This window comes from Dendrobates tinctorius, unplaced genomic scaffold, assembly GCF_039654945.1.
Source record: "Dendrobates tinctorius isolate UK_male_01 unplaced genomic scaffold, ASM3965494v1 ptg000043l, whole genome shotgun sequence".
Taxonomy (NCBI): domain Eukaryota; kingdom Metazoa; phylum Chordata; class Amphibia; order Anura; family Dendrobatidae; genus Dendrobates; species Dendrobates tinctorius.
Window position 1 is genome coordinate 16088722 of NW_027361711.1, and position 12094 is coordinate 16100815.

At 45.9% G+C, this 12094-nt stretch overlaps 1 protein-coding gene across 1 annotated transcript in view; it reads left to right on the forward strand.

Moving 5' to 3' along the window:
- The first annotated feature begins 224 nt into the window (after positions 1-224).
- Positions 225-12094, forward strand: part of STK10 (serine/threonine kinase 10) — a 143717-nt gene continuing 131847 nt past the window's right edge. The window contains exon 1 of the mRNA XM_073575220.1: positions 225-529. Coding sequence (XP_073431321.1) covers positions 377-529 — 153 coding nt within the window. The 5' untranslated portion in view covers positions 225-376. The remainder of the gene's footprint in view (positions 530-12094) is intronic.

The following is a 12094-nucleotide window of genomic DNA, read 5'->3' on the forward strand; positions in this document are numbered from 1 at the left end:
CACCCCGTACATCACCTCTCGGTGCCCGCTACTATCAGTGACCCCACATATCTACCTCTCGGTCCCGGTGCTATCACACCCCGTGCACCTGTACGGTATCGCCGGCGCAGCGCCCTCCCCGTCCTCTCACACATCCAGAAATAACCCTTGCCCGGCGAGTTGTCTTTATAGTGTTTATCAGCAGACACGCCCACCTCACGTTGATTTCCAGCTTGTGGTTCTATGCTCCGCCCACAGGCGGGACGGAAGGCGGGGCTACTGGCCGCACTTGATTCTCTCCAGCGCTCCAGCTCTGTGCTGCAGTTTGGCGGTGGTCGGAGCTCAGGTCGGCACCTTGTGACCGGCGCCTCCCGGGAACCTGCGCTGCTCTCCGGCCATGGCTTTCGCTAACTTCCGCCGTATCTTGCGCTTTACCACCGATAAGCGGAGGCTGCGGGAGTATGAGCACGTCCGGAGAGACCTGGACCCGAACACGGTGTGGGACATAGTCGGGGAGCTGGGGGATGGAGCCTTCGGGAAAGTGTACAAGGTGAGCAGGGGCCGCCGCCGGCTGTGTGCACAGGTGGTGGGAGGGGGCAGCACTGGCCTGTAATCCGGCAGGTAACCTTCTGGAATAGCAGGCAGTAGTGCGGAATGGGCAGATACTTTGTCTATTCACTTCTCTTGCTTTTGTGGAACTGCTCATTATACACAGCTCTGGATTATTGGATGCCGGATACAGGGAGCTCCCATCGGTGCCACTTACGGCATGTGCACCCAGTGTCGGACTGGGGTGCCAAGGGCCCACTTTTACCTGCATACAAGTATCACACAAACCTGTTCACAAATGTAAATATATCTCTATATAATAATAAAGTGAGTAGTTTGGTTAATGAATGAGATCCAGGTTTTTTCTGTACAGAGTGAATAAAGTTAATTATGACAAGTGCTGCACTTACGGTAGGGTTGGGGGCCCACCGGGGGTTCCTCTGTCCCTCTAGGGGCCAGTCCGCGCCTGTGTGCACCTATGTCTGTACCTGTGCCCGAAGTGAAGGGGTGACTGCGTTCTGTGTCCCAGATGGGAGCACTCCTCCGTCTCTTGTAAGCCAGAAGTGGTCGGGTGTGGAGGACCCCTTTAACGGAAGCGGGGCAGTCGGTGTCAGTCATGGCCGCTGTCCCTTCCACATTCCTATGGTTTGGCTCATTGTGATCACTCACATGGTAGAGTACAGGGATGTGGCGGGTAACATTTCCTGTATTGGGTAATATACCGTGACTGGTGCACTACAAGTCTCAGCTACTTATAACAGTAGGGTCTATAACACTACAGGCTATTATAATCTGGCTGGTGCCTATATATTAGGTCCAGGGGTAAGGACACTCAGTTTGGTCACTTTGTGGCATCAGTGCCGCTTTTGGTGCTGGTCTTGCATTCTTCTGCTGTGGTGCAATTAGGGGCCGAAATGGCTCCATAATGAGTGATTGCGTGGAAAAACTCTGGGCTTAGTTCCCCTCTAAAGATGGGCTGGAAAGCACTAATCTTGGGGGAGGCAGACGATCGATCCCCCTCCTACCCGTGCTGTCATGGCACTGACATAACTCCAAACTGGAGCAATTTCCTCCGAGATTATACACGCTATGTCCGACGTATCAGTGTACGACTGTATGAGATCCCCTCCTGTACAGTAAAGCTTCCACCACCCGGATGTTAACCTGTAGAAATGAATGGGGCCGACTGCAGTTCCCTGCACAGCCACTGGCGGGCGCTCTGCTGTGCAGGCAAAACTTAGTATGGGCAGTAATTCTCCATGTAATAATGCTCTGGTGTTATAGCGCCTGTAGACTAAGGGCTTCCCGGTATCACTGGCTGCGTCACATGAAGATCGTTGCGTTGCGACCCAAACTCTACCACTATGCAACTGTTTAAAAACTTTCGGTGTTGTAGTCCCCATTGCTCAGTGCGATATTTAACTATAAAATTGACAGGTTGCAGTTAATTCGGACAGATGTTTTTGTCCCGTGACTTGCCCAACGCTGGGTACTTTGAAGGCAGCTCTAAGGCCGCTATACACATTAGACAAATGTCAATTGAATCTGTTGGTAGACCGAGTCGGCCGATGGTCTGTTGTGTACGGTGGCTCCAGCCAACTGTGGCCGATGTGTTAGTCTGTTGCTTTCCCAAGGAGGACTCGGCTGAGCAAGAGCGCCTGTGTATGGGACAGGCGGCTGAGATGGTTGTCATCCAAACGTTTCGCCGACCGCTGTCTAGTGTGAATAACAACCCTCTGTGCCGAAAAGTGGAGGAAATCTTTAGTAAACTTGTCACTCTTCCATTATCGGATGCAGGTATCCGAGAAATGTCTGCGGACTTGTTAAATATGTCTCTAAACCTGAGCACCATTGTTTCCAATGTGACAGCACCAGGAAACTGTCATAATTCTGTTAATCAATATAACCAATGTGTAATATAAAGTGTGAGCGTAATTCTTGCTCTGGTTAATGGTTCCAGGACATCCCTTTCATTCTTTGTTGCTGACGGGCCATGATCTAGAATGATTAAGCTACACTGTCAGATATCAGTGGGGTTTCCCAGGTCAATTGTCTGCCTGAATGGCAGAACGCAGCCTTCTTCCCCCCCCCCCCTCCTCTCGTTTATTGTTTGGTTAGCTTGTCTAGAAAAATAAGATTTACGTCACGTCGTGTTTGGGTCCCTGGAATACTAGTTGATTAAATGTAAATCTCGCTATTCTGTGAGAAATACCAGAAATACCATCTCTCTTACATGGTATGAATAATTCATCCTGGAGTAATTCTAAGCGGTTACTCTTGTCAAATCAACATTCCCTCGATCCTCCTCTCTTCTGTACATGGGGAACCCAATCTTCTGGATGGCAAGCTAAGGGCACCATAGACTTTAGACTAACATTGGCCGATATTGACGGTTTTGGATGACTTTCTGTTGTGCCTCAGGACCACATGGCTTTTCCACTACAGCTGCTGTTGGAGGACAGGATGATCCTCCATGTCTGATTCTGGACTGCAGGTCCTTTTGTCCTCCGAGATAAGCCGCCACCAGAGATGTTTGGCAGTGGCTCTCATAGAGAACACAAGGGTGCTCGGCTTACTTGGCGCTCCACTCCTGTGTGTAAGAGTAAGGGGAGTTAGCGGTCGGCCATATGATGGTCTGGCCGATCATTCGCCGAATGCTATCTAAAGTGTACTGGGGGCTCTAGAGTAGATGAAAAAAGCGTCTGTTACTGCCAAGCCAGACATATTCCTAGTTTTGAAATACATTAATGTTAGGTGTAAGGCCGTCAACTCTTAGGGTGTGTGCACATGTTGTGGTTTGCCATCTCCTCCATTGTGGAGATGCAAAACCGCAGAGCAATCCGCAGCGTGTGCACGTACCCTAAGGCTGTGTGCACACGCTGCAGATTTTGCTGCGGTTCCGCAGCGGTTTTGGCCGCTGCGGACCCGCAGCAGTTTTTGCTGCGGTGTACAGTACCATGATTCCCTATGGGAATCAAAAACCGCAGTGCAGACGGTGCGGAATTTTCCGCGCGGATTATCTGCGGTTTTCAATCCGCAGAAAGAATTGACATGTCAATTCTTTCTGCGGATTCTCCTGCGGTTTGCCATCTCCTCCATTGAGGAGATGAAAAACCGCAGGGCAAAACCGCAGAGCAATCCGCAGGTAAAACCGCAGGTCTTTTGACCTGCGGTTTTACCTGCGGATTTTACAAAATCCGCGCGGATGAATCCGTACATAATCCGCAGCGTGTGCACACAGCCTTACTGTCTCAGACGCAGATATAATGATTGGGCGATGATCGTTCATACAGATATATTCCTGATAATTGACCAGCGTAAGGCTATCTTCAGGTGCTGAGGCCGCGGTATGGTCTTTAAGCGCAATCATGATAAGACTGCAACATCTCTGTATTTTATGTATCAGAAGGGGGAATGAATGGTTGTCCAAATACCGAAATATTTTCTTTTTTTTGTTTTTTTTTTTTTGCACCCCTCATTTTCGCTATTATTTGTCACGTTAAACATTTTTGTTCTGGAAGCTTGGAAAATATGCCTGGTCTGTCCACAGCCTAATAACAAGGTCATCATTGTATTTACGGTAATATAATATCTTCATTTGTATTTTTAACTTCTATGGTCTGTTACTTTGTCACTAGAGTTGGTGCAAATCAAATCTGTTGTCTCTGTACAGGGGCCCTGAGAACCCTCTCCTACCGATATCTGCGGGTCCTTTGATTAGCCTGCCTGGTGCAAGGCGTGACGCACCTGTTATGTCGTGCCAGGTCGGCTACTCGAGCTGCGGATGCTGCCAGGTAGAAGGCAGTTCTCAGGTCTCCTGTCTAGTGGCCAGATTGCTGACGTGTCCAATGGACCAGGTCCTTCAAATCAGTTTTCACCACCGACATCATGGGCATTAAGATTTAGGTGTTAATTCTAGAAAACGCTATCCCACCACCACCATTCCATCTTATTTAGTTGTTTGTTTTTTGTTTTTTTTGTTTTTTATAAAAGTGGTAAGGGAGGTCTAAAAATTGCAAACATTCACAATATTTAGCACAAGTATGCTTCCATGGTCAGCACTGACCTCTCTCCTGTAGTGTGTAAGCTCTTAATATCAGTGTTGTCCTCTCTCTTTTTCTCTTTTCTATAGTGTAAACTCTTATGGTCATAAAGGGTTCTCTCCTGTAGAGTGCTGTAGAGTGTATGTATATGTGTGTGTGTGTGTATGTATGTGTATATATATATATATATATATATATATATATATATATATATATATATATATATATATATATTTATTTTTATTTTTTTTTTTATTTTTTTTTGTTAACAAGTGCCTCTCTCTCTCTTCTGTAGTGTGTGAGATGCTATGGTCAGCAGGGTCCTCTCTTCTGTAGTGTGTACAATCTTATGGTCAGGAGGGCCCTATCTCTACTGTAGTGTGTTAGCTCTTATGGTCAGCGGCGGGTTCCTCTGTCTCTTCTGTAGTGTGTAAGCTCTTATGGTCAGCGGCGGGTTCCTCTGTCTCTTCTTCTGTAGTGTGTAAGCTCTTATGGTCAGCGGCGGGTTCCTCTGTCTCTTCTGTAATGTTTTAGCTCTTATGGTCAGCGGCGGGTTCCTCTGTCTCTTCTTCTGTAGTGTGTAAGCTCTTATGGTCAGCGGCGGGTTCCTCTGTCTCTTCTGTAGTGTGTAAGCTCTTATGGTCAGCGGCGGGTTCCTCTGTCTCTTCTTGTGTAGTGTGTAAGCTCTTATTGTCAGCGGCGGGTTCCTCTGTCTCTTCTTCTGTAGTGTGTAAGCTCTTATGGTCAGCGGCGGGTTCCTCTGTCTCTTCTGTAATATGTAAGCACTTATGGTCAGCTGCAGGTTCCTCTGTCTCTTCTTCTGTAGTGTGTAAGCACTTATGGTCAGCGGCGGGTTCCTCTGTCTCTTCTTCTGTAGTGTGTAAGCTCTTATGGTCTGTGGCGGGTTCCTCTGTCTCTTCTTCTGTAGTGTGTAAGCTCTTATGGTCAGCGGCGGGTTCCTCTGTCTCTTCTGTAATATGTAAGCACTTATGGTCAGCTGCAGGTTCCTCTGTCTCTTCTTCTGTAGTGTGTAAGCACTTATGGTCAGCGGCGGGTTCCTCTGTCTCTTCTTCTGTAGTGTGTAAGCTCTTATGGTCTGTGGCGGGTTCCTCTGTCTCTTCTTCTGTAGAGTGTAAGCTCTTATGGTCTGTGGCGGGTTCCTCTGTCTCTTCTTCTGTAGTGTGTAAGCTCTTATGGTCAGCGGCGGGTTCCTCTGTCTCTTCTGTAATATGTAAGCACTTATGGTCAGCTGCAGGTTCCTCTGTCTCTTCTTCTGTAGTGTGTAAGCACTTATGGTCAGCGGCGGGTTCCTCTGTCTCTTCTTCTGTAGTGTGTAAGCTCTTATGGTCTGTGGCGGGTTCCTCTGTCTCTTCTGTAATATGTAAGCACTTATGGTCAGCTGCAGGTTCCTCTGTCTCTTCTTGTGTAGTGTGTAAGCTCTTATTGTCAGCGGCGGGTTCCTCTGTCTCTTCTTCTGTAGTGTGTAAGCTCTTATTGTCAGCGGCGGGTTCCTCTGTCTCTTCTGTAATATGTAAGCACTTATGGTCAGCTGCAGGTTCCTCTGTCTCTTCTTCTGTAGTGTGTAAGCACTTATGGTCAGCGGCGGGTTCCTCTGTCTCTTCTTCTGTAGTGTGTAAGCTCTTATGGTCTGTGGCGGGTTCCTCTGTCTCTTCTTCTGTAGTGTGTAAGCTCTTATGGTCAGCGGCGGGTTCCTCTGTCTCTTCTGTAATATGTAAGCACTTATGGTCAGCTGCAGGTTCCTCTGTCTCTTCTTCTGTAGTGTGTAAGCACTTATGGTCAGCGGCGGGTTCCTCTGTCTCTTCTTCTGTAGTGTGTAAGCTCTTATGGTCTGTGGCGGGTTCCTCTGTCTCTTCTTCTGTAGAGTGTAAGCTCTTATGGTCTGTGGCGGGTTCCTCTGTCTCTTCTTCTGTAGTGTGTAAGCTCTTATGGTCAGCGGCGGGTTCCTCTGTCTCTTCTGTAATATGTAAGCACTTATGGTCAGCTGCAGGTTCCTCTGTCTCTTCTTCTGTAGTGTGTAAGCACTTATGGTCAGCGGCGGGTTCCTCTGTCTCTTCTTCTGTAGTGTGTAAGCTCTTATGGTCTGTGGCGGGTTCCTCTGTCTCTTCTTCTGTAGAGTGTAAGCTCTTATGGTCTGTGGCGGGTTCCTCTGTCTCTTCTTCTGTAGAGTGTAAGCTCTTATGGCCTGCGGCGGGTTCCTCTGTCTCTTCTGTAGTGTGTAAGCACTTATGGCCTGCGGCGGGTTCCTCTGTCTCTTCTTCTGTAGTGTGTAAGCTCTTATGGCCTGCGGCGGGTTCCTCTGTCTCTTCTTCTGTAGTGTGTAAGCTCTTATGGCCTGCGGCGGGTTCCTCTGTCTCTTCTTCTGTAGTGTGTAAGCACTTATGGTCAGCGGCAGGTTCCTCTGTCTCTTCTTCTGTAGTGTGTTAGCTCTTAGGCTCAGTGGCGGGTTCCTCTGTGTCTTCTTCTGTAGTGTGAAAGCTCTTAGGCTCAGTGGCGGGTTCCTTTGTTTTTCTTAGCAAAAATAAACATGGTTGGTAAGGCCACTTCTGTAACAGTCCAAACTAATCAAATATCAACTTATTTATAGGGCACACTGTTAATGCCATAAAATAATAAAACAGAATTGCTCCTATTTTTTCATCTGCATAAAATGAATGTACACTAAAATTATAAGCTTATCTTGTATATAAGAAGCCCTCACCCAGCTCCATTTTTGTGAAAAAATAAAGTTCTGGTTCTAAATAGTCAGGTGTGAAGCCTGCCAGCTTTTCCCCTTATAACATAACTAGCTATTGAACTCATTCTACGCCCGGGTGGCGAGCATTTATATTGGTGTATGGTCTCCATCCTGGTATGTGCTGCTACCATCTTGTGCCCCCTTCCTGTCATTTGCAGCCCCCCTGCTACCATCTTGTGCCCCCTTCCTGTCATTTGAAGCCCCCATCCTGTGCCCTCATCCTGTTTTGTGCGCATCCATCTTGTCATTCTGTCATGTGCTGCTTCCATCCTGCGCCCCTATCCTGTCATGCGCTGCTCCCATCCTGTGCCCCCATTCTGTCATGTGCTGCTCCTATCCTGCAGTGTCTTCAACAAAATGGCGCTGGAAAGTGCGGACTGCGCAGGCGCCGATTCCCGCGCCACAACCCACCCTCTCCTGACATCACGGTGAGACCCCACGGCAATACCGGATAAGTAAGTTGTTGTGCCGGAGATCGCGGTATGCATTCAGTGGTTGCACATACCGCGATCTCCTGGGCCACAAAACTCATCCCCGGATGCGTAACTCTCTGAGGCCCAGACTGCGCTGGCGCGTCGCGCTTGCGCAGTCTATAAAGGCTTCGGACAGAGTGACGCTCTTAGCATTATATTATAGATGGTACTCGGTGCAATGCCATATGGTTATATAATACATGTCGCCATCTACCCTACACCCATCCATGAAAGGTGGCATCCTGCATGTAGACTATCACCATGTAGAGGGTATTTCCCATAAGATAAGGCGAGCCGCTCAGATCAGGATCCTCCCGAGAATAAGAAATGGCGTTATCAAATATAAATATGGTTCTAATAATGGAATCTGAACACTTCACACTCATTGAGTCCACATTTACGTTCCTTCATTGGAACCTAAAATGAAATTAAAGCTATGTCTGATTTGTCGCAGAACAGCTGCCAGTGGTACCCAATGAACCCTATTGCATTACGTTTAGTTTCTACCAGCCTGTCCAATGTTGTGATGGGCATACTGGCTCTATGACAGAGTCTGCAATAAAGGTCTCCAATACATATGTGAACACAGCCATAATTGGGTCAAACTGTACACATTATTTACACATCGCGTTCCCAATGTGTGTTTTTTCTGTAATTTTGTTAAAAATGCTATAACCATGTGGAAATATATTTTAACATAATTTCAGAAAATAACTGTAAAACCAGCGTTGGGAGTGCATTGTGTGAACAGGGCCTTCGTGTTTTGGCTTATTTCCCTTTAAAGATATTTCTTGAAGTGCTATTTGCTCCCAGGGTATTAATTAGAAGCTGTGTATAGATGAACTGCTCAGTTTCTGGTAGTCTTCCCAGGAGGTCCTAGTGTACAGTGTGTGTAATATAAATAATGTATATATTCAGATGGCTGTAAGGATATCATGTGTAGCGCGTGATGACACTGGATTTCATGTTACCTGTAACAGTCTTTGAGTCTGGAGAATTACTGTATATTCTGCTTATTGTGTGTGGATTATTCTTGCATTATGGAAATAAAAGAACCATACTATTGGCCCTCTGAGGATAGCCAGTGGACCTCCTGCATTCACATGTGACATTTCAGATAGGTGTTATTAGCAGCGTTGTGCCACCTGTTAGGAAAACTTTTTTCTTTTATAGGGCTATGCTTTTGAATATATGCATCTCACAAAATTAGAAGATCATCAAAAAGTTCAATTATTTCAGTTCTTCAATGCAAGAAGTGAAAATCATGTATAGTCATTACAGAGTGATCGATTTCAAGTGTTTATTTCGGTTAATATTGATGATTATGCCTTACAGCCAATGAAAACCCAAAAGTCATCTCAGTAAATTGGAATGCTTTATAACACCAGCTTGAAAAATTACTTTAAAATCCGAGATGTTGTCCTACTTAAATGAATGCTCAGTAAATGCACTCAATACTTGGTCGGGGCTCCTTTGGCATCAATTACTGCATCAATGCGGCGTGGCATGGAAGCGATCAGCCTGTGGCACTGCTGAGATGTTATGGAAGCCCAGGTTGCTTTGATAGCAGCCTTCAGCTCGTTTGCATTGTTGGGTCTGGTGTCTCTCATCTTCCTCTTGACAATACCCCATAGATTCTCTATGGGGTTAAGGTCAGATGAGTTTGCTGGCCAATCAAGAACAGTGATACTGTTGTTTTTAAACCAGGTATTGGTACTTTTGGCAGTGTGGACAGGTGCCAAGTCCTGCTGGAGAATGAATTTTCCATCTCCAATAATCTTTTCAGCAGAGAGAAGCATGAAGTGCTCTAAAATTTCCTGGTAGACAGCTGCGCTGACTTTAGTCTTGCTAAAACACAATGGACTTACACCAGCAGATGACATGGCTCCCCAAACCATCAGCAATTGTGGATACTTCACACTAGACCTTGGAAATCAAAGTCCCAGAGTCTGGAGGAAGAGTGGAGAGGCCACAATCCAAGCTGCTTGAGGTCTAGTGTGAAGTTTCCACAGTCAGTGATGGTTTGGGGAGCCGTGTCATCAGCTGGTGTAGGTCCACTATGTTTTATCAAGACCAAAGTCAGTGCAGATGTCAACCAGGAAATTTTAGAGCACATCATGCTTCCCTCTGCCGACAAACTTTTTGGAGATGACAATTTCATTCTCCAGCAGGACTTGGCACCTGTCCACCCTGCCAAAAGTACCAATACCTGGTTTAAAAACAACAGTATCACTGTTCTTGATTGGCCAGCAAACTCATCTGACCTTAACCCCATAGAGAATCTGAGAATGAAATTTTCATCTCCCAAAAGCTTGTCGGCAGAGGGAAGCATGACTTGCTCTAAAATTTCCTGGTTGACATCTGCACTGACTTTGGTCTTGATAAAACACAGTGGGTCTACACCAGCAGATGACATGGCTCCTGAAACCATCACTGACTGTGGAAACTTCACACTAGACCTCAAGCAGCTTGGATTGTGGCCTCTCCACTCTTCCTCCAGACTCTGGGACCTTGATTTCCAAGATCTAGTGTGAAGTTTCCACAATCGCTGATGGTTTGGGGTGCCATGTCATCTGCTGGTGTAGGTCCACTGTGTTTTATCAAGACCAAAGTCAGCGCAGTCGTCTACCAGGAAATCTTAGAGCACTTCATGCTTCCCTCTGCCGAAAAGCTTATTGGAGATGGAAATTTCATTCTCCAGCAGGATTTGGCACCTGTCCACACTGCCAAAAGTACCAATACCTGGTTTAAAAACAACAGTATCACTAAGCTTGATTGGCCAGCAAACTCTTACCTTAACACCATAGAGAATCTATGGTGTATTATCAAGAAGAAGATGAGACACCAGACCCAACAATGCAGACGAGCTGAAGGCTGCCATCAAAGCAACCTGGGCTTCCATAACACCTCAGCAGTACCACAGGCTGATCGCCTCCATACCACGCCGCATTGATGCCAAAGAAGCCCTGACCAAGTATTGAGTGCATTTACTGAATATACATTTCAGTAGGCCAACATCTCAGATTTTAAAGTCATTTTCCAAGCTGGTGTTATAAAGTATTCTAATTTACTGAGATGACTTTTGGGTTTTCATTGGCTGTAAGCCATAATCATCAACATTAACAGAAATAAACACTTGAAATAGATCACTCTGTAATGACTCTATATAATACGAGTGTTACTTTTTGCATTGAAGAACTGAAATTAACTTTTTGATGATTTTTTAATTTTGTGAGAAGCACCTGTATATGTACAATATAATTTAGCAGAGTCCTACTCGTTTATGAGCAAGCTAAATGTTACAGTAAGCAGAAGGCAGCTGGAACATGATATTGTGCGAAGAGCTGCCTTTTTCGAGTCTGTCAGCAGAATACAGATGGGTGTTTACAGCAGTCTGTATTACGTGGATTGCTTTCTTGCGTTGGATTTTCCCTGCTAGAAAGAATTGTGATGATGGATAATTATTGAACTCCTGTTTCTCCCAGCATATAATGGTGAACTAGCCCAGAAAGTGTGCGCAGCCATGTTAGTCGGTGTGGTGTCCCCGATGTGGTACAATAATGCATGACATTTGTCCTTGTCTAGAATCATAATGACCGTATAGTTCACGGCTGTTGTGTTTCCCTCGGCATTCTCTTGGTTGTTGCAACTGAAAGGTCTTGCACAAAGATTACTAGAGCTACATCCTGTGCACACCCAAGTGTGACTTCTTATCACGTGGCCTCGACCTTACTGTATGGGATGATAAAGTGAAGTCCCAACTGAAAGTGTCAGCCTCCCCACCACCCAAGTCATCAACCCAGAGTTTCCCATTTTATCTGTTTTGTGGTGTTAATCTTCCATTTCTTTTGCTGTTAGGACTTTTAACAACTTTTAGACCTCAGAGCAAAAAAAAGAAATTGTGTTTGTGTGCAGATCTCTGTTTGCTCATTTAACTGTTTCCTTTCGGGTTAATGTATAAGCAGATGAAATGTAGCTATTCATTCTTGGCATGAGGAAGGAGTGTGTCCTCATCTCTCGGTCATAGCCCTGCTCCTGGCATGTTTCCATATATACCGGTCACTTAGCAGTGTTATCTGCTAATAACGTTATTTGCATGGACTTGATTAATGTCGGGAAGAATCTTCTGCTCTTTGTGGTATATCATCTTATTACATGTGAATAATGGGAGTCCAGGGAGGCCTATGACTTTTACCACCAACTCTAGGAGACCTAATTGGGTTGTTCCTGAGTTTACTTAGAAGAGGTTTAATAAAGGACATTGTCGTAATATACAGTCATGGCCAAAAGTTTTG